The 26,844-nt window shown below is 43.7% G+C and overlaps 1 protein-coding gene across 4 annotated transcripts in view; it reads left to right on the top strand.

The window, feature by feature from the left end:
• si:dkey-96f10.1 (6-phosphofructo-2-kinase/fructose-2,6-bisphosphatase) overlaps nucleotides 1–26,844 on the top strand; it is a 265,841-nt gene that overhangs the window by 149,223 nt on the left and 89,774 nt on the right. For all 4 annotated transcript variants that reach the window (XR_010892805.1, XM_067370438.1, XM_067370439.1 and 1 more), the window contains 2 exons: nucleotides 3,279–3,341; nucleotides 3,431–3,495. Coding sequence is in view for 3 of the 4 variants with exons in the window: in XM_067370438.1 (XP_067226539.1) it covers nucleotides 3,279–3,341; nucleotides 3,431–3,495 (128 nt within the window). In the remaining variant the exon portion in view is untranslated. The remainder of the gene's footprint in view (nucleotides 1–3,278; nucleotides 3,342–3,430; nucleotides 3,496–26,844) is intronic.

Raw genomic sequence — 26,844 nt, 5'->3', positions numbered from 1 at the left:
CATCATGTATGTTGCACCAATTGAACATCTTGTTTATCGCCGAGAAAAAGCCACTCAGCAGATCCAGATCACGCCACGTGAACAAAAACTGCATCTCGTACAGTTTGTCGTGTTCTTCCTTTTCCACAAGGCGTCGGGGTGGGTCACGGAGCTTTGTCTTGTCTTTGCAGCAGAAAATGTAGACATATTCGTCGTCATTCTTCATAGAATGGTCTCCGACCACACGGAACCGGGTATTCGGCACCACACCGTCAAACTCAGAGATGTACAACAGCATCCCCCGGCAGTCATTCAGATCCTTCCAGACACGGCCGTAAAACAGCACCCAGTCTTTCTCATGAAACACCACACACGGATCCCCCCGGTAAAAAACCGAGGGTATCTGCTGTGTAGAGAGTCACGACTCTGGATGCATTATGAAAGATGTAGCTAAATACCCGCTTTTTGGACATTATATTCTCCTTTTTCACGACATCCGTATTGTCATGGAGAAACTTTGTTATACTCGTATGTCTGCAATGTTTTTTTGGTGCCATTTCCAGCCCGTCATATATCGAGTCATCATCGCTATCCATATCAGGAGTTCTAGGTGAGTTTAAATGCGCCATGTCTATGTAGCTCATAGCTCCTCTTCTCATTTTTGCAGAATGTCTGAACCTCTATTTATATAACCCTGTGACGGAATGCGACAGCCCCGAAATATCTGTTCAAACAACCGGGTCAAACGATCATTCACTCCCAGAGGTCACGGGTCAACATCCAGATGGACAAACACAAACAACATTACATTCATCCTAATATCCGAAGGTCACAGGTCAACAGCCAGATGGACAAACACAAACAACATTACATTCATCCTAATATCCGGAGGTCATAGGTCAATGACATTGGGGTCAAAGGTTGTGTTGACACAGCTGGACACTCAAGGTCATGTGGGGGAGGGGGGACGACATGGGTGGTCCGGAAGGGTGTGGTACCGGAAGCAATAAATCACTTTTTGACACATGCCCCAGGGTAAGCACTACTGGTTTATCATGGTGCTTTAAGGTTTATCACTAATTCAAGAGCCCTTACCCATCATTGTTTACTGTACTCTTGGGTTGGTTGGCCCGCATTGTCATCTAGTAGACTCAAGCACTGGTACTTATTTATATATAAAATCATCTTAGGTTTACTTCCCTCGTATTTACAGCAGAGTATTATTCAGAAAGGGGTAAAGAATTATGGTCTCCGCTTACAAGACTATTATTTTTTTAAACATCCCTAAAGTTCACACAAATATGCTGCTCCATTTGATTGGAACCAGTTGCAAGACAAATTACGTTTAAAAGAGTTGGTATCACTAAATGATTTTAAGGGTGTTTTAAAGGATCTAGTTTCTGTGTAATTTGATTGTAATTGTTTTTGAGTGATTTTGTGTATTTCTGTATATGTAAATTAATGTATTTGTTATATGTTCAACTAAATGTGCTACCTATCTTGGCCAGGACCCTCTTGTAAATTTTAAATGTAGATTTTAAATCTTTTAAAATTTTAAAGAGTTTTGGTTAAATAAAGGTTTAATAATAATAATAATAATAATAACTACGGGTTGCCCTTGAGAGCCTCAACCACCAATGGAATTATTTACTGTTGCTTTGTCCAACAAGCCACGGTGCTCTATTGACACACATCATGTTCTCAGACTGAAAAATACATTGTTGAGCAAAAAGGAAACTGACAATGCGCTGACAGACAAGACAGATACCAGGTTACTTTTGGTATGAAACAAAAGTATTTAAGCGATATTGCGTGGCTTATCAGTGATCTACGGCTCTGTCTATTAAATGGCGCTCCATTTGAAAGCAGGTGATGGCGATTTAGTGGTAATCAGGGAACCGGCTTTACTGACGAAATGCACGTGACAAAAGCATTCGATATATCGCCCAGCCCTAATCAATACACACCGTTTAAGTTCAAGTCCTCCAACATTAATTTATTAACTCTCCTGTCTGGTTTGTTTGTCAGACAAAATGGTGGATTCAGTGTCATGAAGAATGTCATGAAGCATGAACCATGCACGAAAGCTGTTTTACTATGGGCATGGCCCAAACAGTGCAGACAGATCGTGCCCATACAAGGGAGAGAGAAATCTCCCACATCCAGAAGGCCTGGCAGCTCTTTTAGAGGAATTCAGTCTTTTATTGAGGAAAATGCCTCTATTAGAATGCCGCTGATGCTCCCCAGCAACAACCATTTCTTTGCAGAGGTGAATGGAAATTGCTTCTATTTAGAATCAAGAGACGGTGGCTTAGGCTCCAAAGAACAAAGCTAAAGTGTGTGTGCAAGCCGGCTGCCTTGTATACCCGTATGTCCAGGGGTGTGGCCTGGCAGATAAATACCACACAGCAATTCCACTTGCATTTTCTGAATGTTACAGGTTTTTGGGGCTCTCAAGGGAGACCACTAGTGTTGGTATTTTGACACAACATCAAAAGTGACCAACAGAAAGGGAACCAAGAAAGATTGAAGTGAAAGGAAAGGTTTAGTAGAAGCTGTGCTGCTGCAAATATCTACAAGTTGTTAAATTCAGGGATTAACTTGCTTTTTCCAGCCTGCACTGTAAATTATTATTATGATAATTTATTGTCCTCAGATAAAAAAACTGAAAAGTACAACTGCTTGTGTGTTATTAGTCAGATTGTGTTTGTGTATAATTGTGACTTAGATGAAGACCAGACCATCATTAATCAATGCAAAAATCCAGTTAAAGGGTTAGTTCCCCCAATAATGAAAATTCTGTCAATAATTACTCACCCTCATGTCATTCCACACCCTTAAGACCTTCGTTTATCTTCAGAACACAAATTAAGATATTTTTGATGAAATCTGAGAGCTCTCTGACTCCTCAATAGACAACAATATAACCACCACTTTCAAGGTTCAGAAAGGTACTAAAGACATCATAGTTGACTTGGCTGCAGTGGTTCAACCTTTTTTTGTGCACAAAAACAAAACTTAAAAAAAAAAATTAAATTAAATTGCTGTCTATTGAGGAGTCATCTCGGATTTCATCAAAAATATCTTAATTTGTGTTCCGAAGAAGAACGAAGGTCTTATAGGTATGTAAGGACATGAGAGTGATTAATTAATGACAGAACGTTTTGTTGATCACTGATATTTACAGTTTTATACTTTCTTGTAATTGCTTTGAAAGAAAAACATCAGTCTAGAGTGTACATGTAAATTTGGCTGAACACAGTCTTTTTAATGACTGCTTTGTCCTGACATCACTCTAGATGAGCTGCCTTATCTGAAGTGTCCACTGCACACAGTGATGAAACTCACCCCTGTTGCCTATGGTCAGACTCTCTTATTCTCTTCTGAAATATAACTGTTTACATAAAGTTAAGTTAGATTGTAAAATTATCTATTTTTCTTTTGTTTCCAGGCTGTGAAGTTGAGTCCATTTTCCTGAACGTTGAAGCAGTGAACACACACAGAGACAGACCTATGGTGAGCAAAGTAATATTCTAATACTTTAGCACTTCTGAACTAAAGGGCAGTGCAATTCTGCAGTTTAAAGTATGGGCACGATCTGTCCCATAGTAAAACAGCTTTCATGTATGGTTCGTACTTCACTGTGAGAGCATTTTCCATTGGGACATTGCAGTCGTGGCTCTCGTACTTCTTTAAGAGGCCGAGAGCATCCACAGCTGATTCCCATCCTGGTCCTTCTACCTCCGGCAATAGTCATGTAGCCTCGGGACCCTAGACAGGACCTGACTGCATTGGCACATCAACTGCCTCGAGTTGTTGGCCATGCTAGCCCTGAGGAGGTTTCAACCCTTGATTTAAGGCAAGCACGTGTTGGTCTGGATGGCATTCGTTAACGTCTCAGACCGATCTGTCTATGACAGCAAAATACCGCGAGAGTGTTTGGAGAGCATACAACTCCTTATGCTTTTGAAATGCTTTTGCGGTACGTTGATGTCATACGCCGGTCTGTGCAGCGTCGATGCATTTCGAACAAGCCTACTATCTTTATGAACTGGTCATTGAATCAGTGACTCGGGCGATTCATTAAAAAATGCTGAATTTAAAAATTGGTCATTTAAGAATGAAATACCACTGTGTTGATCGGAGATGCAAACGTTTGGAACTATTTTGGAGCAAAAACACTCAGTAATGAAAATATTGTGTCTAACGCAGGCTACGTGACTTAATATTAGCTTAAACTTAGCATATATTAATTTATTACCTTTTGTATTAGTTATATACTATTGGGTAAAGTATAAAATAGTGATAATTTTAAAAGTAGCCCAAATGAGCATCCGGCTCATGGCTGTGCCGGTAGATGGATATGGTATTTTAAAACCAAACTGTGCGACCTAAAACCGGAGAAATGGCCACCCTATTTAACATTTTTATCTTAAATAGTTGGCAAATATTGCTGTATTTAGCCTCGTCTTGTTCAACTACTTACATTTCCTCATTAATGTACACACAGCACCCCATATTGACAGAAAAACACAGAATTGTTGACATTTTTGCAGATTTATTAAAAAAGAAAAACTGAAATATCACATGGTCCTAAGTATTCAGACCCTTTGCTCAGTATTTAGTAAAAGCATCCTTTTGGTCTAATACAGCCATGAGTCTTTTTAGGAAAGATGCAACAAGTTTTTCACACCTGGATTTGAGGATCCTCTGCCATTCCTCCTTGCAGATCCTCTCCAGTTCTGTCAGGTTGGATGGTAAACTTTGGTGGACAGCCATTTTTAGGTCTCTCCAGAGATGCTCAATTGGATTTAAGTCAGGGCTCTGGCTGGGCCATTCAAGAACAGTCACAGAGTTGTTGTGAAGCCACTCCTTCGTTATTTTAGCTGTGTGCTTATGGTCATTGTCTTGTTGGAAGGTAAACCTTCGGCCCAGACTGAGGTCCTGAGCACTCGGAGAAGGTTTTCGTCTAGGATATCCCTGTACTTTGTCACATTCATCTTTCCCTCGATTGCAACCAGTCGCCCTGTCCCTGCAGCTGAAAAACACCCCCACAGCATGATGCTGCCACCACCATGCTTCACTGTTGGGACTGTATTGGACAGGTGATGAGCAGTGCCTGGTTTTCTCCACACATACCGCTTAGAATTAAGGCCAAAAAGTTCTATCTTGGTCTCATCAGACCAGAGAATCTTATTTCTCACCATCTTGGAGTCCTTCAGGTGTTTTTTAGCAAACTCCATGCGGGCTTTCATGTGTCTTGCACTGAGGAGAGGCTTCTGTCGGGCCACTCTGCCATAAAGCCCCGACTGGTGGAGAGCTGCAGTGATGGTTGACTTTCTACAACTTTCTCCCATCTCCCGACTGCATCTCTGGGGCTCAGCCGCATTGATCTTTGGGTTCTTCTTTACCTTTCTCACCAAGGCTCTTCTCCCCCGATAGCTCAGTTTGGCCAGACGGTCAGCGCTAGGAAGGGTTCTTGTCGTCCCAAACATCTTCCATTTAAGAATTATGGAGGCCACTCTGCTCTTAGGAACCTTAAGTGCAGCAGAATTTTTTTTTTAACCTTGGCCAGATCTGTGCCTTGCCACAATTCTGTCTCTGAGCTCTTCAGGCAGTTCCTTTGACCTCATGATTCTCATGTAACGATTTAGACAAATCAGACACAATTATTTGTTTGTTAACCAATAGTTTTAAGCTCACTCTCACTTCCCCCGGGAAGTTTTCAGTTACAAGTTTACTGCGCCAAGAATGTGGTTGCCGCATGGAGAGCAGAGAAGAGACACAGAAAATCTGCATCTTCCCTGCATTTTCCACACAGAACACAGACTCTATGGCATTAATGTATAGACAGACTGTGCTATAAATGAATCCTTCTCAGGAAATGGTATCCATTATTACTGTTGTTGTATTGTACTCATTGTATTTACATGTTTGATGATTTTTAAATGTTATGACCTGCACAGTAACTTCAATTATGCCATGTTTGGTGTCTATGCGTTCGTATCGAGCAGATTTAAATGCTTGTGTATGCGGTATGTCCATACCTGCACAACACATTAGTGTTACAAGGATCTTTAATAGTCCTTCTTCAAAGCTCAAACAGTTTAATCTTGCTCGGTCATAAAAGCCCCACCAAGGGGAGGTGTGTGTCACCCGGAAATACAATGACCTCATTGGCCCCCATCATTCCTAAGAGGTTGGCTTTGACCAGAGGTTAAAAACGATTGAACAGGGCCACTCCCTCTCTTTTCTTCTTCCTTGCTTTTGAACGACTGAACAGGTCTCCTTGCGGCCGGCCTCTCTAGGCCCGGCCGCAAGGCTGGTAGATCCGACACTCCTCAGCCTAAAGGCATCTTGAAAGTATTGTACATTTTAATGCTAAACAGCGATTTAGTATTGATTTGTAAGACTTACCTTTGCTATTGCTAAAAGAAACTGATGAGTCCTTTCCAGGGTGCCTTTGGCTTTCCTATAGCTCTAGTAACAGTACCTCTTTCGGTTCAACTCTATCATTACTCATTCTGACCTACATATGTGTGTGACCTTTTGTGTATGTTATGTTATGTTATGTTATGTTATGTTATGTGTTTGCTAGTTTAGTTATGTGTTTGTGAGTTAGTTAATAAAGATTGTGCACAATACATGTTTGGTTCTGACTCCATCTGCTAATGAATTGCCTCTTAAGTGATATAGACCCGAACCTATGCTCTAAGTAGCATGGTGCGATAAGAATGTTATTTTTCCATAACCTGGAAATTAACATTTCTTAGAATTATTAAACAATCAACACTAAGTGTTCCCTGGACAACAGGTTAATTGATTGTAATATTAAGATTAATGTAGCTATATCCAGTAAATCTGATTAACCGATTTACATATTCATAATTAATCATAATTAATAAAGCATATTGAGTTATGAATAATTATTAATATTTCCCCTTTGAGTTAATTCGCTACATATTTTGGTGGAGAAGGCGGGCATCATTTTAAGCAATTGTTTGCAGATGGACCAGTAGGAAATCATGTGTTTTGATAATCTTTATTGACATCTTATACATGCACATACAAATTTCTGATAAAATCAGCAAAACTGGGGCTTGAACGTGCATTCCCTTGAACGGCAGGATGTTCTTTGATGCTATAATGCATATTTAAATTGTACGAAGAAGCTAATGTGAAATTATCGAAGAAATCATAATTTCAGTTGCTAAACGAGCTGTCAAGAGAAATGGAGTGTTCTTTTCCAAACAATTTGATAAAAATTTTAAAAGATATAATAAAAAGCAAAAAATTGTTAAACTTGAAGAATCTCTGGGGTCTATGAAGTTTTCATAAGTTAGACAAAAGTTAGACATGCTGTGAGCTCGAGTGAAATGTATACCACATCCTGTAAAGGTGACAACTGTTGCATTATGTGTGTAGGTGAACATGGGTTCTGGGGGATAGAGGCATTGTTGTGTGTAACCGATAAGAATTAAGACAGTTAGGAAATAAATGTCTAGTAAGGTATAAATCTGATAAAAATGTATAATAAAAAAAATGTGTGTATTGCTTAGCATTCCAGTCAAATTTGTCTAAAACGCCTGAAAAAAGGCATACCCAAAATAAATTGCTTACTGTTCTTGAACCATTTGCAGTATATGCATGGTTTTGGTATCTTTTGAAAGGGGACACTCTGAGGTTTGTTCATAAGCAGTCAGAATCACTGTCAGTCTTACTGCTATTGAGTAATAGAATTTGGAACACACTGAAAAATGGTAAAAAATATTCCGCCTACTTATTTTTTTTGTAAACAGATGCCTGCAGATGACTACAGATGGCAGCTATTAGCTAGAAAACACAACAGGATCACAGCCTGAAGCCTTACCAAGCTCCATTTCAAATTTGATAAAAATATCTTAGAAAATGAGTGTTTTACACATGTTTATTTGAGTTTATGTCTAGGCGCTCCCCAAAAAAAGCCACTTGGAGACTCCAAATGGCCCTTTGGAACCATCAACACATAAAAGGCTGTTATTCTTCAATGCTTTAATGTACAGTCATAATTTTGGGCTCTAATGAAAGGTTACACTTAGAGCTATTTTATCCCTTATCCAGATTTACTGTCAATTATTGCTGACATATAGTAACTGAAGCATTAACACATTATAGTGTTTCTTCAATTCTTGAAACTAAATTTTGTCCAAATAAAGATACAAAAGTGCTATGGTATTAAAACACTTTATTATTAGAACTCACACTATATATCTCAAACTATTTACAAATTTTATAATTATATTTCTTAGATGTTGTTGGCAACATGCAACACATTATGACAATCGCGATTTGGCACAAAGGCTATATATCTCACACTATTATATGTCAAACTATTTAGTATATCTATTTAGCTATAACATCTTATCTTCTGCTGGTAGGGTTCCTCTCCTGCTGTCATCTTGTCCAGTCTTCATCTGATTCAACGTTAGATGATCGTCTGTGATATAAAAAAAGAAATAAATAATTTAGACATTTTTTTGTAGTTATTTTTTTATACATCTTTTTTATACTACAGTTTTTTACAAGATCACACTCATATAAACAGAAACACGTGCACACAAAGAAGTCTGGCATATATTACTCATCAGTGTATGAGTACACACATGGACACAAATAAAAACCAACAAAGGTGAAAAAATACTATTGTAAATGTATAGTAAATACTATAGTGTTTTTGAACCATACTATAGTAAAGTGCTTGAATTAATTTATTGTGGTAATTCTACAGTTGCTGTGACAATAAAACAACTATAGTAATAAGAAAATTACCCAACAACTGTAGGGTATATAATACTACAATATACACTACAGTTTACTGTAGTAAAAACTAAAGTATACTACAGTATTACAGTTTATCAGTTCACTTTAGTCAATACTACAGTATGCTATAGCATTCATTACAAAAGTGTTGTAAATAATATAAAAATACAGTATACTACAATTTACTATAGTACGGTTCAAAAACACTACAGTATTTACCATAGTATTTTTTTTCACCTGGGCATGCATGAATGCAGAGACGTATGTTACATAACTGAACGCAGAAACAAATATAGACACAGAGACACGATCCATATCCACCGGTGTGTGAGCGCATTCATAACTTTACTATGGTAAACATATAGACTACTGTATGAGCGTACCATGGTAAACATGAGCGCACCTCACGACAGAAGTTAGCAGGAACACATCGTACAGTCATCAAACAGTAAAATATGTTTTAGAATATAATAAAACACTTACTTGAGTGACGTCGATCATATCCATAACATCTCCGTCCAGTCAAAGGATAAAACACCACCCTGTTGTCCAGAGATGCTACGAACTTATCACTGCTGCTGCCGAGTGGATTGTTTCACACGTTCTTCGTGTGAGAAGTGTGTTTTCCGCGTTCAGTTCGACATTGTTTTCCTCTAAAACTCTCTACAAACTTGTTTTGCAAACAGTCCCCCTTCAGCTTCGCCATTACGCATGACGCGCGATTGGAAATCTAGCTTTGCGCATATCTCTCCTCTGCACAAGCAATAGACTTCCCACTAAAGCCGCAGATCATTGTTTTCAGAAATTCATTGGCTATCAGATATGACCGTCATTTTCAAGCTCTGACATTACTGGTTTGCTCTGCTGTCAGTCAAACAGAAGGAGGTACCTTTCATCTGACTGGGTAGTCTTTGGCTATTTCTGCCTAGTAACAGCGACCAGAGGCTCCAATTGGTCCAAATGAGGTGTCAATCCAAAGGTTGAAGTTCAGCGGCCATTTTAAGATAGAGAAACGGGGTTTGTTTTGAAATGAAAATGAAACTAAACTCTTGAAAGTGTAATAGCTATAATAGCATTGCCGGCTAACGTGAAATGATACTACTCTGCTCCATGGATGTTTATTGACATAAACACGTATTATTGACTAAATATTTCACTGAATTGGATAGCCTAGACCCTTTACAGAGTAACTAAACCGTTTTTATTGGAATGTTATGGATCAGTGCACTTTGAGGAAGCTTCATATGGTGAGTTCGCTCAGTTTTGCGTAAATTTTTTGTTGGTCGGTGGTCTGACAAAGACACCGATTGTTTTTGCTGTGTTGATTGTATCTTAAAATGGTTTACATCGTTCGAATCACAAGAATCTCAGCTTTCCGAAGATATGTGACATGTTCAGCTTAATGTTTTCTCAATATCGCTGTCCAAGACGTATAACCGTTTATCATCCAGTGTACCGCCGGCGGTACACTGGATCGGTATCTGGTTAAGCCATTGACGCAAGTGAAAAAAGGTGATAGACAAGTAACCTAGCAATTGACGCAAGTAGAAACCACATGTGCGTAAATGAAAAGATAAAGTGCGTCAAAAGAGAATATAAATACAGGGGCCTTTACAGCTCTCTGAGTAGATGGAGTAGTAGTAGTAGTTGTGTAATTTTGCTGAAGAAAGAAAGAGCATACAAGCAAGCAGCAAGAGGAAGTCTTCGCCAGACCACAACCCTCAGAAGATCAAAGAAGACACCTGATTATCTTAGAGAAGAATATATACTGAATAGAGAAGAGGGTAAGCTTTAAAAATGAAATTATTTATCTGGCCCATGAAACTTCCAGCTGAGCTGGCATAGAGTGGTGTATTTACCTTTTGCCTTCGCAAGAAATAATAAAATGAGAATGGGGACTGCCCTCAAACTCTGATAGTATTGTCTCAGTCTGTTTATTGTTGTAGAGTGAGAATCCATTTGGGGTATCAGAAGTTGACTGTCTGAAAAAGATTTTTATAAGATATCCCGACGGACTTTACAAAGTCAGTCAAGGTTGCCAACCAGTCACAACAGAGTGGGCCGTGGGAGTGCATTAGAAGGCATGGCTGTCCTCTGAGGGCGAAGAGCCAGCTGTGGTGCACTGAACGGAAGGCTAACCCACCCCACCCAGGTAGGCTTGGTTGATATCTGAACCGTAGGCCTAGGAGGTACGGTAGTGATCAGAAGTAGACCCTGAGATAATATAATATAAAAAGAAAATATTATATGCCTACCTGACTCCTCCTGAATCTATAAAGGTAAACCTTTTACAGGAGTTGAGTAATATGAATAGAGGAAGTGGCTCGTGACCAAGATAATGTTACGTGGTCGCGGCAGAAACCACCCAGGGGGTGACGCGGAACAGAGCGTAAGACTTTTCTGACGACGGAATCGCAGATTAGCAGCGCATACAAATGGTATTAAAATAAATGTACCTGAACTTGGGCGAAGAAACCCCCACTTTCAGTTTTAAATGCATAAGTCTTTCTGACAATGGAATCTCAGATTAGCAGCATGAACAAATAAACTTCCCTGATCTTGGGCGAAGAAATCCCCACTTTCAGCGGTAAATGCATAAGCCTTTTTCTGATGACGGAATTCCAGATTAAGCAGCATAAAATTTACCTGTGTGGCGAAGAAATCTCACTACAGAGTTTGTAATGGTGTTCTGGGTGAGACTCCCCATTCACCGATTAAAGGCCTTTTATTTACTATTCGTTACGTCACTGTATTCATATTAATGCGCTGGACCGCACATATGAAACGCACACAACGAATTTGTGGTGCAAATTATAGCTTAACTAACTAGCAATCACCACTGCCTGTGAGGTGATGTGTTGCTGTGATTTGTGAGCTATGCGTGACCACACTGGAGTTCTCAATGCGGACTTGCAGCGCGGTTAGAATTCTGCTCCATTCTGATCGTGTTGCGGGCTGGAATTGGTCTCCTGGCAATGCATGAGAACAGAGCGTGGAGAGCAGACACCTCTGAAAGCCTGATAGCAGCACACCCACATCACAGAATGTTGTACAAACAACAAATCACGTGTAGCCGAATCTAGCTCTATAGAAACCCTACGCGTATACCCTACAAGTTAAAACCCTTTACCTCGACTAAAAGCTGCTAGCACCCAGCTAGCACCTAGACACGTGCAAGCGTGAAGCATTCAAGCCGAAGACTTGATAGACTTTGGGATTCCTTTTAGGAGGGATTTTGATTTGAACTGCTGATGGGAACACAATGCGTTGTGAAGCTCCGAATCAAACGAATCAATTGCGTCACAAACGATTCACTGTTCGAACCGCTCAAAACGCCCCTTCGCGGGTCAGAACAGTAAGTGTAGTGAATATTAGAGATATGCGAATACGAGACATCTTTAATAAACCATTCACAAATGGTTATTATTAAGTTGTAATCAATTAAAAGTGATCAATGAATCATCTAATATCCTTAAACATGAGGTTTCTGTCAAGACATGATATTTCAGTAAACGGTAGCGCTTGTTAATAAAAACTGAACTATATCAGACAAAAACATGACAATACGTCACTTCCCTTTATCAAATGCGTCATTTAAATCTGTTAGACACATTTCATGTACAAATCATGTATAGACATGGGTTCATGGGACTTAGAGATGAACCATGGACATCTTGAAACACTTTGAAACTGCTAAGACGCATCACAAAGCCTCGTTTACTGAAATCACGTGACTGTGGCAGTTTGACACACGCTCCGAATCACTGATGCAAGACAAACGATTCACTTGAATTCCAAAGCTTCACAAGGCACGCCTCAAAGGCACCCATCTCTGGTTTAAACTATTTGTGTGTGTGTGTGTGTGTGTGTGTGTGTGTGTGTGTGCGTGCGTGGCGTCACATTGTCAAGTCTGAGTATCCCTATTCAGTCAAGTTGAATTTAAATTAAATTTAAAATGTAATTAAATCAATTTGTTTAGTTTCCTGTCTCCTAAAGCTACAAGGAAATTCAGAGTTTACTCTTTATTTATTTATCTATTCATTTTTTCTAACTCTATTTCTCTATCTTAGTTCTACATCAAGCTAATACTTTGTTCACCTGACTATCCCTATGCAGCCAAGTTGAATTTGGTTAAATTTGAAAATTTAATTAAATCAATTTTGTCTGTTTACCTTTCCTTTTAGATTTCTAAATCTATTAGGAAATTCTAATTTTATTTTGTTCAACTTCATTCCTCCTCTACATGTCATTTTATTTCCTTCACTTTCTTTTGGTTTCAGTCTGAATATCTCTATTCAGCCAAGTTGGTTTTAATTAAACTTAGCATTTAATTAAATCAACTTAGGTATTCACCTTCTCTTTAGGTTCCCTAGAGCTTAAAGGACCTTCTGTTTTTACCCTTTTTATGTTATTCTACCATCACCCTCTTCCCTTTTTTTTTTTATAGGATTACAGTAGTTCTAGAAACTGTTGTTTCCTTAATGAGGCATAATGAGTTATAGGTTATTACTATGCTAACACCTATCTTTCAGCTCCCCCTCCTCACTCCTTAGTGCTGAGTACATGAAGTACTGTCACCGTCCAGTGCACTTTTGGCTCCGGAAAGGACTAGAAACTCTTCCCGTTGTTTCTTCTCCTTTCGACCTCAAGGCATCTGGTGTTTGTCTGTTAGTCTAGAGATCAGGTCATCACTTGAACCAGTGACACCTGCTTAACCATATCTCCTAGCAAAACTAAATAGGTAAAAACCTCTTTCCTTCCTTTCCCTTTTCTTATTTCATCTTTTTTTTCTCTCTCTCTCTCTCTCTCTCTCTACCAGTTTGTTCTATTCATTTACCTTATGGTGATAATCTCTGGAAAGGAACCATCAGTATTCTAATAATTTAATGACGTGTACCAGCCCGTCATCAGTTAACACAGCTTACATCCAAGATAGTTAAACCCCTTAGTCTCATACCGGCTTTCCCCCACTTCAGCCATTCACTCCCTACATGGCCCACATAGCTGTACGAACCTGCATTTGCCTGTGCTACCTCTCTCTCATGTCCCCAAAGCCCTGCCATCCAGGACCCAGCGGATCCATGTGATGGTTGCCCAGATGTTTGCTTTTGCACCTGTCACTGATGAAATTCTGTATAGTCCCTTTCACCTTTGAGACTAAGAAAAATGTCAAAAATATGCTGAAACGTGGACTCATCTGACCACAGTCTTTTGGACCATCTAAGATGAGTTCAGGCCCAGAGAACCCTGTGTATAGCTTTCTCCTTGTGTAACATAGATTCAAGTTGCTTTTCTTGATGCAGCGGCAGACTGTGTTAAGTGACAATGGTTTTCCAAAGTACTCCCAAGCCCACATGGCTATATTTCACACAGCAGCATGGTTTCTCATGCAATGCCATCTGAAGGCTTAATGGTCAGGCACATTCAACGGTCTCCTGCCATACCTTACGGACTGAAATTTCTCTGGATTCCCTGATTTTTTTTTTTTTTTTTTAACAATATTATGTATGGTAGATAGTGAAAGACCTACAGTGGTGTGAATAAGTGTTTGCCCCCTTCCTGATTTTTTATTTTTTTGGATGTTTGTCACACTTTAATGTTTCAGATCATCAAACAAATTTAAATATTAATCAAAGATAATACAAGAAAACACAACATGCAGTTTTTAAATGAAGGTTTTTATTATGAAGGGAAAACAAAATCCAAACCCACATGGCCCTGTGTGAAAAAGTGCTTGCCCCCTAATCCTAATTTGGGCCACCCTTAGCAGCAACAACTGCAATCAAGTGTTTGCGATAACATGCAATGAGTCTGTTACAGTGCTGTGAAGGAATTTTGGCCCACTAATTTTTGCAGAATTGTTGTTATTCAGCCACATTGGAGGGTTTTCGAGCATGAACCGCCTTTTTAAGGTCATGCCACAGCATCTCAATAGGACTGAAGTCAGGACTTTGACCACTCCAAAGTCTTTATTTTGTTTTTCTTCAGCCATTCAAAGGTGGACTTGCTGGTGTGTTTTGGATCATTGTCCTGCTGCAGAACCCAAGTTCACTTCAGCTTGAGGTCACGAAGAGATGGCCGGACATTGTCCTTCAGGATTTTTTGGTAGACAACAGAATTCATGGTTCCATTTGTCACAGCATGTCTTCCAGGTCCTGAAGCAGCAAAACAGCCCCAGACCATCACACTACCACCACCATCTTTTACTGTTGGTATGATGTTCTTTTTTCTGGAATGCTGTGACACACACCTTCCAAAAGTTTCAACTTTTGTCTCGTTAGTCCACAGAGTATCTTCCCAAAAGTCTTGGGGATCATCAAGATGTTTTCTGGCAAAACTAAGACGAGCCTTCATGTTCTTTTTGCTCAGCAGCGGATTTCGTCTTGGAACTCTGCCATGCAGGCCATTTTTGCCCAGTCTCTCTCATGTTGGAGTCATGAACACAGACCTTAACTGAGGCAAGTGAGGCCTGCAGTTCTTTGGATATTATTGTGGGGTCTTTTGTGACCTCTTGGATGAGTCGTCGCTGCGCTCTTGGGGTAATTTTGGTCGGCCGGCCACTCCTGGGAAGGTTCACCACTGTTTCATGTTTTCGTCATTTGTGGATAATGGCTCTCACTGTGGTTTGATGGAGTCCCAAAGCTTTAGAAATGGCTTTTTAACCTTTTCCAGACTGATAGATCTAAATTACTTTCTTTATCATTTGTTCCTGAATTTCTTTGGATCTCAACATGATGTGTAGCTTTTGAGGATATTTTGGTCTACTTAACTTTAGGCTTGTTTGAGATGCGCCTAGCCTCGCCTGAAGTTCAGCCGAGAGTAGGCGGCTGCAGTGAGGGGAGGAGTGAAAAAAGTGCAGGCAAGACGGACAATTCTCCGTTCTCGTAGTGCATCAGACACCTGCGAGATCAAAGGCGGATATCGCGGGATTCAAACTCATGCGCTGTGTTGCTGATAAACTGGATGTAATTTACGTTCTGTTGCTTTTAAATGAAAATAAACATAATGAACAATACACCCAAAGTAGGCCTACTTGTTATTTTTTCCATTCGAAGGATGTGTGTATCAATCATTTTTATTTTAATTACAGACATGTTTTTATATATTTTTATAAATATGATAACAATCACATAACCCATAGAGAGATCGCACTGTCAGAGACTTTTGGAATATTCACACATAATTTATACGCATAAAATCATGGTATTAGTGTTTTAAAATCAAACATTTTAAAAGAGATCAATACATCACGGTTGTTTAAACCAATAAGCTTTAAGCTGTGTCGTCATCAAGTCGTTTCCCATCATGCTTTTGGTCAGCGCAGTCTGTGGAGAGGAACTGCGCTCGACTGCAGAATCCGACACGTCCGCCTCGCCCTCGCGAGAGGTTTTTGACACACGTCAGCATGACATCAGAGCAAGGCGGACCACCCTCGGACACATTTCTAACCGGCATGCATCTCGCGGTGATCACAGGTGATCGGTTCTGCGCAGAATTTGCTCATCTCAAACAAGCCTTTTGTCAGGCAGGTCCTATTTAAGTGATTTCTTGATTGCAAACAGGTGTGGCAGTAATCAGGCCTGGGTGTGGCTAGAGAAACTGAACTCAGGTGTGATAAACCACAGTTAAGTTATGTTTTAATATTTCTCTTTGCATTGAGAAATGTGATTTTTTTTTTATGTTGAGACACAAGATTCATGCCTCCACGCATACTATGTTTCTTGACAAAAAGTGTCTTACAAAAACTAAATCAATATATTGTTTTATATGAACTTTAGTTCCCTTTCAGTCGGTCACGTTCGACGTACGTCAGTAGTGACCGACGAATTGGGATATCGCTTAGAGAGCCCTATCATCTTCGTGTAAACTAAAACAAGCCAATGGAATTGGCGTGCGATATTTGCATAATGCGCACCGCCCCCGACAGGTGTATATAAATAGGAAGCAGATGGAATCGCACTCTGTCTTTCGCTTCGGAGCCATTCACTGGTGTCCTGTTTTAGAAGACTCCTTTCTTTGTTTGTTTTATTCTAAAACATTGCCTCAGAAGAGGATTTACAGCGAGCTTTCAGTGCTGGTGAAAGGGCACGTTCAGCGAGGTCGCGAGTCTCCGAGGAGCTGAGCTATAAGCTCGAAAACTGCTGTTTTCACAGCAACACAAAGAGTGTGTGCGTGTGTAGCGATTTGGGCCGGTTCCTCGGTGTGTCAGGGAGTGGTGTACCTGACACATCGTGTCGCTTCCTGGGTGCTTCAGCACGAGTGAGTTGACTTCCCCTTCTAAAAGAGCTTTACAGACGAACCCTGACAGTATGTCATTTCGTCTGTGCGTTAATGGGTGCGGTCGTTCCCTGGTCCCTGCTGATGGGCACAATCGTTGCATCTCGTGTTTGGGCATTCTGCACGCTGAAGCAGCTTTTGTGGATGGTTCATGTTCCCATTGCGGGAACATGACTATCGCGATGCTGAGGTCGAGACTCTCCTTCCTGAAGTCTCAGGAAGTGGGGGTCCCCTCTCCTATGCCGCGTATGACCGTTTTTTCCGGCCCCGGGAACCGGAATGACGGTACGGCGCTGTATAGGAAGGGTGACCAGAGGATTACGGTCAGGGCTTCCCCGCCGAGCGGAAACGCTCCTCGGGCCCCTGCCGCCTCATCAGCACCGCAACCCATCGTGCCACCGTTGGTTTCCGCTGGGCCCTCTGCGGACTGTCCAGCCGTTACCTTTGGTGTGCTGGCGGCGGATCGGATGTCGATCGCTGCATCGGAAGGTGAGCCTGAGTCCTCGGGGGAGGATTCGGACGCGCTGCCGCCCGGGACGGTAGCGTTGCCCGAGTCGGATCCCGAGCTCACGGCTGTGCTCTCCCGGGCCGCCTTGTGCGTCGGGCTTGAGTGGAACCCTCCACCCTGTCCCGGCCCATCTCGGTTGGACGATTGGTACTTGGCGGGGGGTCGCGCTGGTCAAATCCAGCGTCCCGCCCCAATGCCTTTCTTCCCGGAAGTACACGATGAGGTGACCAGGTCTTGGCAAGCTCCGCATGGGGCTCGTACAGGGCCTGGTCCCTCGTCCGCCTTCACCTCCCTGGACGGCGGGCTAGCCAGGGGGTACGCGAAGATCCCGCCAGTCGAGCGGTCTGTTGCGACGCAGTTGTGTCCAACGGCCGCTGGCTGGCGCGGTGAGCCGCGTCTCCCGTCCCAGGCCTGTGAATTCTCAGCCGGTCTGACTGAGAAAGCTTACAGTGCCTGTGGGCAGGCTGCCTCTGCCCTGCACGCGAGGGCCCTTTTGCAGGTCTATCAGGCAAAAGCGCTGTCGCAGATGCCCCAGGAAGGTCCTGACCAACAGCTGCTTGGGAAGAGCTGCGCGCTGCCACTGACCTTGCCCTCCGGGCAACGAAGGTGACAGCGCGTTCTGTTGGCCAGGCGATGTCTACTCTGGTAGCCCAGCAACGCCACCTCTGGCTGACCTTGGCAGACATGAGGGAGACCGACAAACATCGGTTCCTGGATTCCCCCGTGTCTCCGGTCGGCCTTTTCGGCGACGCGGTGGAGAGCTGTGCCCAACAGTCCTCCGCTGCACAGAAGCCGGCTGAGGCTATCAGACATGTCATGCCACGGCGGTCCGCTGCTGCCTCCACCCAGCCGCCCGTGGCTCAGCCTCAGCCCGCTTGTCGCCAAGGGCGCCCGCCTGCGTCTTCCTCCGCCCCTGCTAAGTTGGCAAAGCAGCAGCCTACACCAGCCAAACAGCAGGGTGCCGGGCGCGGACGTGGTGCCCAGCCCGTCTCTGCCAGCCAGGTGGCAAGCGGTCGGGGAAAACTCGGCCCTGAGACGGGCGACCTGGAGCGGAAGGTTCCTGCCCTTTGGGAGAGTATTCCATCTGCTCTCCCACCCCCGGAGGAGGGCCGGGGGGGATTTTGTGGCGGCTGTCCATCTACCGCCGCTGGCTCTCCGGAGTCCAGCGGTACCCACTTTGCCACAAAAAGAGCAGTTTCCTCAAACTCCAGGTCACAACAGGGGGTGTCTGCCAGTGTGCCAGACTCCGCCTCGCCGCTGACAGCTCCCTCCCCATTCGCCAGCAGGTGGCAGTGTGATGGTGCAGACCGCGTCCCGTGCGCCGTCTCCCATGCACACTGCTGCCTCGCAGAGTCCGACCCCACTCCGGGCCGCCCTCAAGCCGTCCGAGTCGGGTCCCTCTCTGCCTTGCTGCCCCACCCCCGGTGCGTCTGTGGTGCCTTTGGTCCCGCTGGCTCAGTGTCTGGAAGCGTGGATAGCGCTCCCCAGCCTGTCCAGTGGGCTCACTCGTACTATCAGACTCGGCTATGCGATTCAGTTCGCCCGGCGTCCCCCGGTCTTCAGGGCTGTCCACTTCACTCAGGTGTCGTTGGACAGTGCACCTGTTCTCCGGGTGGAGGTTGCTGTCCTCCTGGCGAAGGATACAATCAAGCCGGTCCCTCCAGCCGATATGAAGTCAGGGTTCTACAGCCCCTACTTCATTGTACCGAAAAAGGGCGGTGGGCTACGGCCAATCCTGGACCGTCCCCAGGATTGGTTTGCAGCAATAGACCTGAAGGACGCGTACTTTCATGTCTCGATTCTGCCTCGACACAGACCCTTCCTAGGTCGGTCTGTGTTCGAGGGTCGGGCATGTCAGTACAAAGTCCTACCCGACATGGTTGTAGCTCCCAGCCGGTTGGGTCTTCAGGTCAACTGGGACAAGAGCAAACTCGCCCCCGGGTAGAGGATCTCTTGTTTCGGTCTCGAGCTAGACTCGGTCGCACGGACTGCGCGTCTCACCGAGGTGCGCGTCCAGTCGGTGTTGAACTGCCTGAGCTCGCTCAAGTGCAGGACAGCGGCTCCACTGAAAGATTTTCAGAGGCTCCTGGGGCATATGGCATCTGCAGCCGCGGTAACGCCGCTCGGATTGCTTCATATGAGACCGCTTCAACACTGGCTCCGCGGCCGGGTCCCGAGATGGGCGTGGCAGTGCGGCACGCTCCGTGTCCCCGTGACACCGAGCTGCCATCGCACCCTTGTCCGGTGGTTGGACCCTTCGTTCCTGTGGGCCGGAGTACCCCTCGAACGAGTGTCCAGGCACGCTGTGGTCTCCACAGATGTCTCTGCCACGGGATGGGGGGCCACGTACAATGGGCATGCAGTGACAGGTCTTTGGACGGGGCCTCAGCTGCATTGGCATACCAATTGCCTCGAGTTGCTAGCGGTTCGTCTTGCGCTGGCCCGCTTCAAGGAGCTGTTGTCAGGCAAGCACGTTCTAGTCCGCTCACTAAGCACTGCGGCCGTTGCGTACACCTACCGTCAAGGTGGTCTACGCTTCCGTCGCATGTTGCAACTCGCCCGCCATCTCTTGTTGTGGAGTCAGAAGGATCTGAGGTCCCTTCGGGCCACTCGTGTCTCAGGTGTGCTCAACCGTGCAGCCGACGAGCTGTCACGGCAGCATCTACTTGCGGGCGAGTGGCGGCTCCACCCCCAGGCGGTCCAGCTGATTTGGCAGCGTTTCGGCGAGGCCCAGGTAGTCCTGTTTGCCTCCCCGGAAACTGCCCTCCGCCAGTGGTTTTATTCCCTGACCGGCGGCACGCTCGGCACGGATGCCCTGGCACACAGCTGGCCCCCGGGTCTGCGCAAACATGCGTTTCCCCCAGTGAGCCTTCTCGCACAACTCATGTGCAAGGTCAGGGAGGACGGGGAGCAGGTTCTGTTAGTAGCTCCGTACTGGCCCACTCGGACCTGATTCTCAGACCTCATTCTCCTCGCGACAGCACCTCCCTGGCCGATTCCTCTGAGGAAGGACCCCCTGACTCAGAGACGGGGCACCCTGTGGCACCTGCGTCCCGATCTGTGGAACCTCCACGTGTGGTCCCTGGACGGGATGCGGAGGTTCTGAGTGATCTCCCGCAAGCGGTCGTAGACACCATCACTTCCGCTAGAGCTCCTTCCACTAGGAATCTCTACGCGTTGAAGTGGAACCTGTTCGTCGAATGGTGCGCCTCTCGCCGAGAGGACCCCTGATCATGTTCGGTCGGATCCGTGCTTTCCTTTCTGCAAGATGGGTTGGAGCGAAGGCTGTCTCCCTCCACCCTCAAGGTGTATGTTGCCGCTATTGCCGCACATCACCATGCAGTTGAGGGTAAGTCCCTGGGGAAACACGATCTGATCGTCAGATTCCTGAGGGGGGCCAGGAGACTGAATCCTCCTCGCCCTTCCTCCGTACTCTCTTGGGATTTGACCCTGGTTCTCACAGCTCTCCGGGGTCATCCCTTCGAACCTTTGCAATCAGTCGACCTGAAACTAATGTCTCTTAAGACGGTTCTTCTGGTTGCATTGCCTTCCCTGAAGAGGGTAGGGGATCTGCATGCATTTTCGGTCGACGAAACGTGCCTGGAATTCGGGCCCGGTGCTTCTCACGTCATCCTGAGACCCCGGCCTGGATACGTGCCCAAGGTTCCTACCACTCCCTTCAGAGATCAGGTAGTGAACCTGCAAGCGCTGCCCTCGGAGGAGGCAGACCCAGCCCTAGCTTTGCTCTGTCCCGTCCGCGCTCTGCGCGTTTACGTGGATAGAACGCGAAGCTTCAGGACCTCAGATCAGCTCTTCATCTGTTACGGAGGCCAGCAGAAGGGAAAGGCTGTCTCCAAGCAGAGGATGGCCCACTGGATAGTGGATGCCATCGCCTTGGCGTACGAATCCCAGGGCGTGCCTTGCCCGCTCGGGTTGAGAGCCCACTCCACCAGAGGGGTGGCCTCTTCCTGGGCGCTGGCTCATGGCGCCTCGCTGACAGATATCTGTAGAGCTGCGGGCTGGGCGACACCTAACACGTTCGCTAGGTTTTATAGCCTACGTGTAGAGCCGGTATCCTCGCGTGTACTAACATCCACTAGTCGGTAGACGTGATGTACCCGCTCTAAGTGTCGGCTTGCAATGCCGTTCCCGCCACTGGCCGGATACGTGCATACTTTCACTCCAGTCGTGTTCCCCGCTGGCGAACCCTGTCGAGTTCCTCCGCCTCCCCCTTCGGCTCGGACATTGCGGAGTGTCTGATGCCAGGCCTACATCCGTCGCTGACGCTGTCTGTTGGCTGGGGCCCATATGTCGTGACCCCTCTACGTGAGCGGTCCCATATGTGTATTTCCACGGTTTAAAACTCCCTACGGGCCGAGTCCGTGTCTTTCCCTTAGCAGAGCCAGCTCTGCTGTCACCTGTCAGATGAGTCTCCCCCTAACCAGGTGGAGCCATCCCAGGGACTCCATATGCATACTGCCCCCCCGGGCCAGTCCATGTGTGTATTTCCCACATAAACTCCTCCCCCATTGGGTAGGTAGTGGTCTCCGCAGCGTCCCTTACGGGTTCGCTTCCCCAGTGTGTCTAGTTTACTTAGTGGGTAGTGGTTAGACAGCAGTAGACTCTCTCGGTGTAAGCTCGCCCCCTTCACCGCCAGCCGGTGCTATGGGCGGCTGAGCTTGTGCTGGGCACTGGAAGGGGTTTCGTAACTGTGGCGCTTTAGTTGGGATCCCAATTCGTCGGTCACTACTGACGTACGTCGAACGTGACCGACTGAAAGGGAACGTCTCGGTTACGTATGTAACCCTCGTTCCCTGAAGGAGGGAACGGAGACGTACGTCCCGTCGCCACAGTTTCTGTACCCTCGCTGTAGTGCGGACACCAGTTGTCTCCTCAGCGAAAAACAGAGTGCGATTGCATCTGCTTCCTATTTATATACACCTGTCGGGGGCGGTGCGCATTATGCAAATATCGCACGCCAATTCCATTGGCTTGTTTTAGTTTACACGAAGATGATAGGGCTCTCTAAGCGATATCCCAATTCGTCGGTCACTACTGACGTACGTCTCCGTTCCCTCCTTCAGGGAACGAGGGTTACATACGTAACCGAGACGTTTTATTGCCCTTAAGTATGTGTGTGTTGCCACGTGGAAAAGCAGAGACAAAGAGACACACAGAAAACCTGCATCTTTCCTGCATCTTTCCCACAGAAAACAGACTTTCCTGCATTAATCTATAGACAGATTGCTCTCTAAATGATCATGGATATTCCCAGGAACTGGTATCCATTATTACTTTTGTATTGTACTCAGTATTGTATTCATATGTTTTATGATACATTTTAATGTAACTTCAATTATGCCATGTTTTGTCTATGGGTTCGTATCAAGAAGATTTAAATGCTTGTGTATGCAATATGTCGATACCTGTGCAACACATCAGTATTATAAGAATCTTTAATAGTTCTTCTTCAACAACTCAGCCAGTAAATCTTGCTCGGTCGTAAAAGCTCAGGAGGAATGTTGTCGCCCGGAAATACAACCTTCTCATTGGTCAGGTCAACCCTAAGAGGTGGGACTTTGACCAGAAGTTAAAACCAGTGCACAACGCCCCTCCCTCTCTCTGTTGTTGATCTGACCGAAACTGCATCAGTGGGGGGTTCTGCCTAGGCTGCAAGGCCTAGGCCTCGGCCTGCCCTGCAACCAGCCATGTGCTTGACTAGGTGACTAGGAGAAAAAAATAACTCTTTCTTACTACAAAATTTAAACCATGCAAGTTTGTTATCGCTTCTTCATTCGATGCAGAAGACATCGATTACAACTTCAGTATCGTCCGACTGAATTCTCAGGACTTCCTATGCGAACAATATATGCAGATGCTCTTCATCGGCCCAGGCCTAATGCAAATATCGTATGATATATAATAAATTGCTGCTAGTTAGTTAAAATTGTGAACCTCCTTGTCAACAAAGGAGTTTTTATGATGAATACTGATGATTTCTTTCCTGGGTTTTTGGTTTCTGCATAGCACCTACTGTTTCCCACTTCCGGTTTCACTCTATCATTTATCATTTTACCCGTTTATGTGTGACTTGCGTGTATGTGTGTTTGTTAGTTAGTTATGTGTTTGTGATTTATTTAATAAAACTTGTGCACAATACATATTTGGTTCTGATGCTCTGTCTGCAATGGATTGCCTCTTAAATGATCAGATCTGATTACCAGCTCTATAAATGCTTATTACAAAGCACTGTAAATGCTAAGAAAGAATTATTTTTCTGTGGCCATTAAAAATACCATTCTCTTAGAATTAATTAATAATCAATACCGAGTGTTCACAGGATGAACTGAGTTATTGATCATAATTTTTGTGAATGAGTTCATGCTAGAGTTCTTAGTGCAGACTTACAGCACAATTAGAATGCTGCTCTATTCTGGTTGTGTTGTGAGCTGACATTGGTCTCTTGGAAACGCATGACAACAGAGCATGTCAACGAATCAACAAATCTTCTAATATCCTTAAACATGAGGTTTCTGTTAAAGGACCCATGACATGGTACTTTTTGGATGCTTTTATATAGGCCTCAGTGGTCCCTAGTACTGTATCTGAAGTTTCTTGAATAGTTAGTTTAAAACATTGTGTCAGGATACGGTACTTTAGTTGGTTTATGTTGCTCTGATTTGCTATCGTATATATATATATATATATATATATATATATATATATATATATATATATATATATATATATATATATATAATATAATTATCAGCTATAGACACTAACCAGCACTAAATTAGTCAGACCTCTGCCATTATTACAAATACCTTATCGGATAGGTGCCGTTGTGGAAAATGTGCTACCATGCTAACATCATTTATTTGTTTACATATTTTATATTTCATATATCTTAAAAGTTTTTACAATCTTTCTTATTACAATTACATCAAGCTCTGCAATCTGGAAATGTGGATGTCACGTGCGCCATAACACCAACAGCAGAGCGGTTATCCGAACAACAAAGAAATGTACAACACTCGCGTTACAGTGTGTGTATTCACACACATACTTGATGCTATCTACCTTTACATTAGTGACAGTAACTGGGCTGTATTGGCCCACGTTGAAGAAACAGTGGTCGGTGAAATGTCAAGTCAAGTCAAGTCACCCTTATTTATATAGCGCTTTTTACAATGCAGATTGTGTCAAAGCAGCTTTACATTGATAATTGGTATATAATTTTTCCTTTTAAAGAATAGTGTCAATGCAGGCAGATCAAAAGCACTGTTGAATAAATGTCAAGGATACTGTTGAATATCAAATGTCAAGTCAAATTAAATTAAATTAGGGCTGCACGATTAATCGCATTTTATCACGATAACGATATCTGCTTCTCTCGATTGATTTTAAATAATCGTCACGATATTGGCCCGCTCTATGAAAATGAACATAATTTGGAAATATTGGAAGTAATATTAGGAATTTCGCTGGTTTATTAAGTTCCTAAAGGTTTTTGCCGGGCAATTTGAATCTGGTTTGTCTTATTGCAAACAAATTGTGTTGCTTTAAAATCTAATGTGAATACATATTACAAAGCGCTCACCAAAACCATGTTTTGTATTGATTTACCATCTAACGAAGTTATCATAGTTAGTTAAATTTAAGTCTTTGTGCCACCTACAGGCCTTTTGGTTGAAGTGTAGGTTGGTAAAGAATTTGCAAAATAGCCATAGTTTCATTACTCTTTTGATAGAATAAATATGATTAATAATCGTGATTATAATTTTGAGGAAACTGTGGCACTGGCTGTCTTGTTGATGATGTCTTCACAATGGATGATCTAGTCGACTCGATCTCTGCTGATACAGGGCTGCGTTGTGGTCGTGTCAAGGCACCAGTCCTCGGTCTCATCTGGAAACGGCCCCGAATCCGGTTGACTACGGTAAACCTCGGGATAAACAGAAAGACTAATATTAGCGTAGATGCCATTCTTTTTTCTGATGTAACAAGTACATCTGGTGTTATAGGAAGTGTTCCCGGTTCCGGCTGAACTAATTTATGCAGCCTAATAATCCTTTAACGGATTTGAAAATATAAATATATAATGTGTTTGCCAGGTTAAAGAGATGCGTTTTTAGTCTAGATTTAAACTGACAGAGTGTGTCTGCATCCCGAACAATGCTAGGAAGGTTGTTCCACAGTTTAGGTGCCAAATAGGAGAAGGATCTACCACCTGCGGTTGATTTCGATATTCTAGGTATTATCAGCTGGCCTGAATTCTGAGATCGCAATAAACGTGAAGGACTATAATACCTATAAGCTCGCTTAGGTACTGGGGGGCTAAACCATTTAGTGCTTTGTAAGTAATTAACAAGATTTTAAAATCTACACTATGTTTAACAGGAAGCCAATGCAGTGACGACAGAACTGGGCTAATATGGTCATACTTCCTAGTTCTAGTAAGGACTCTAGTTGCTGCATTTTGTACGAGCTGTAGTTTATTTATCAAGCGGGAGGAGCAACCACCCAGTAGAGCGTTACAGTAATCTAACCTTGAGGTCATGAACGCATGAACTAACTGTTCTGCATTCTTCATTGAGAGCATATGTTGTGGTTTAAATATATTTTTAAGATGGAAGAAAGCGGTTTTACAGATGCTAGTAATATGGCCTTCAAATGAAAGATTGGTATCAAAGAGCACACCCAGGTTCCTAGCTGACGACGAAGACTTAACAGAGCAGCCATCAAGTGTTAGACAATATTCTAGGTTATTACGTGAAGAAGTTTTTGGTCCAAAAATTAGAATCTCTGTTTTTTCTGAATTTAGTAGTAGGAAATTACTGGTCATCCAGTTTTTTTATATCAGCTATGCATTCTGTTAATTTTGTGAATTGGTAAGTTTCATCAGGGCGTGAAGAAATATAGAGCTGAGTATCATCAGCGTAACAATGAAAACTAACGCCATGCTTCCTAATGATATCTCCCAAGGGTAGCATGTACAGAGTGAAAAGCAATGGTCCTAGTCCTGAGCCTTGCGGTACTCCATATTTAACTTGTGATTGATATGACATCTCATCGTTTACTACTGCAAACTGATAACGGTCAGATAAGTATGATTTGAACCATGCCAAGGCAATTCCACTAATGCCAACATAATTTTCAAGTCTATTTAAGAGAATATTGTGATCGATAGTGTCAAATGCAGCACTAAGATCTAGTAACACTAATAGAGAGATACAACCACGATCTGATGATAAGAGCAAATCATTAGTAACTCTAAT

The sequence above is a fragment of the Chanodichthys erythropterus genome, chromosome 20 (assembly GCF_024489055.1).
Source record: "Chanodichthys erythropterus isolate Z2021 chromosome 20, ASM2448905v1, whole genome shotgun sequence".
NCBI classification, from domain to species: Eukaryota; Metazoa; Chordata; class Actinopteri; order Cypriniformes; family Xenocyprididae; genus Chanodichthys; species Chanodichthys erythropterus.
This window is presented reverse-complemented; position numbering and strand designations above follow the sequence as displayed.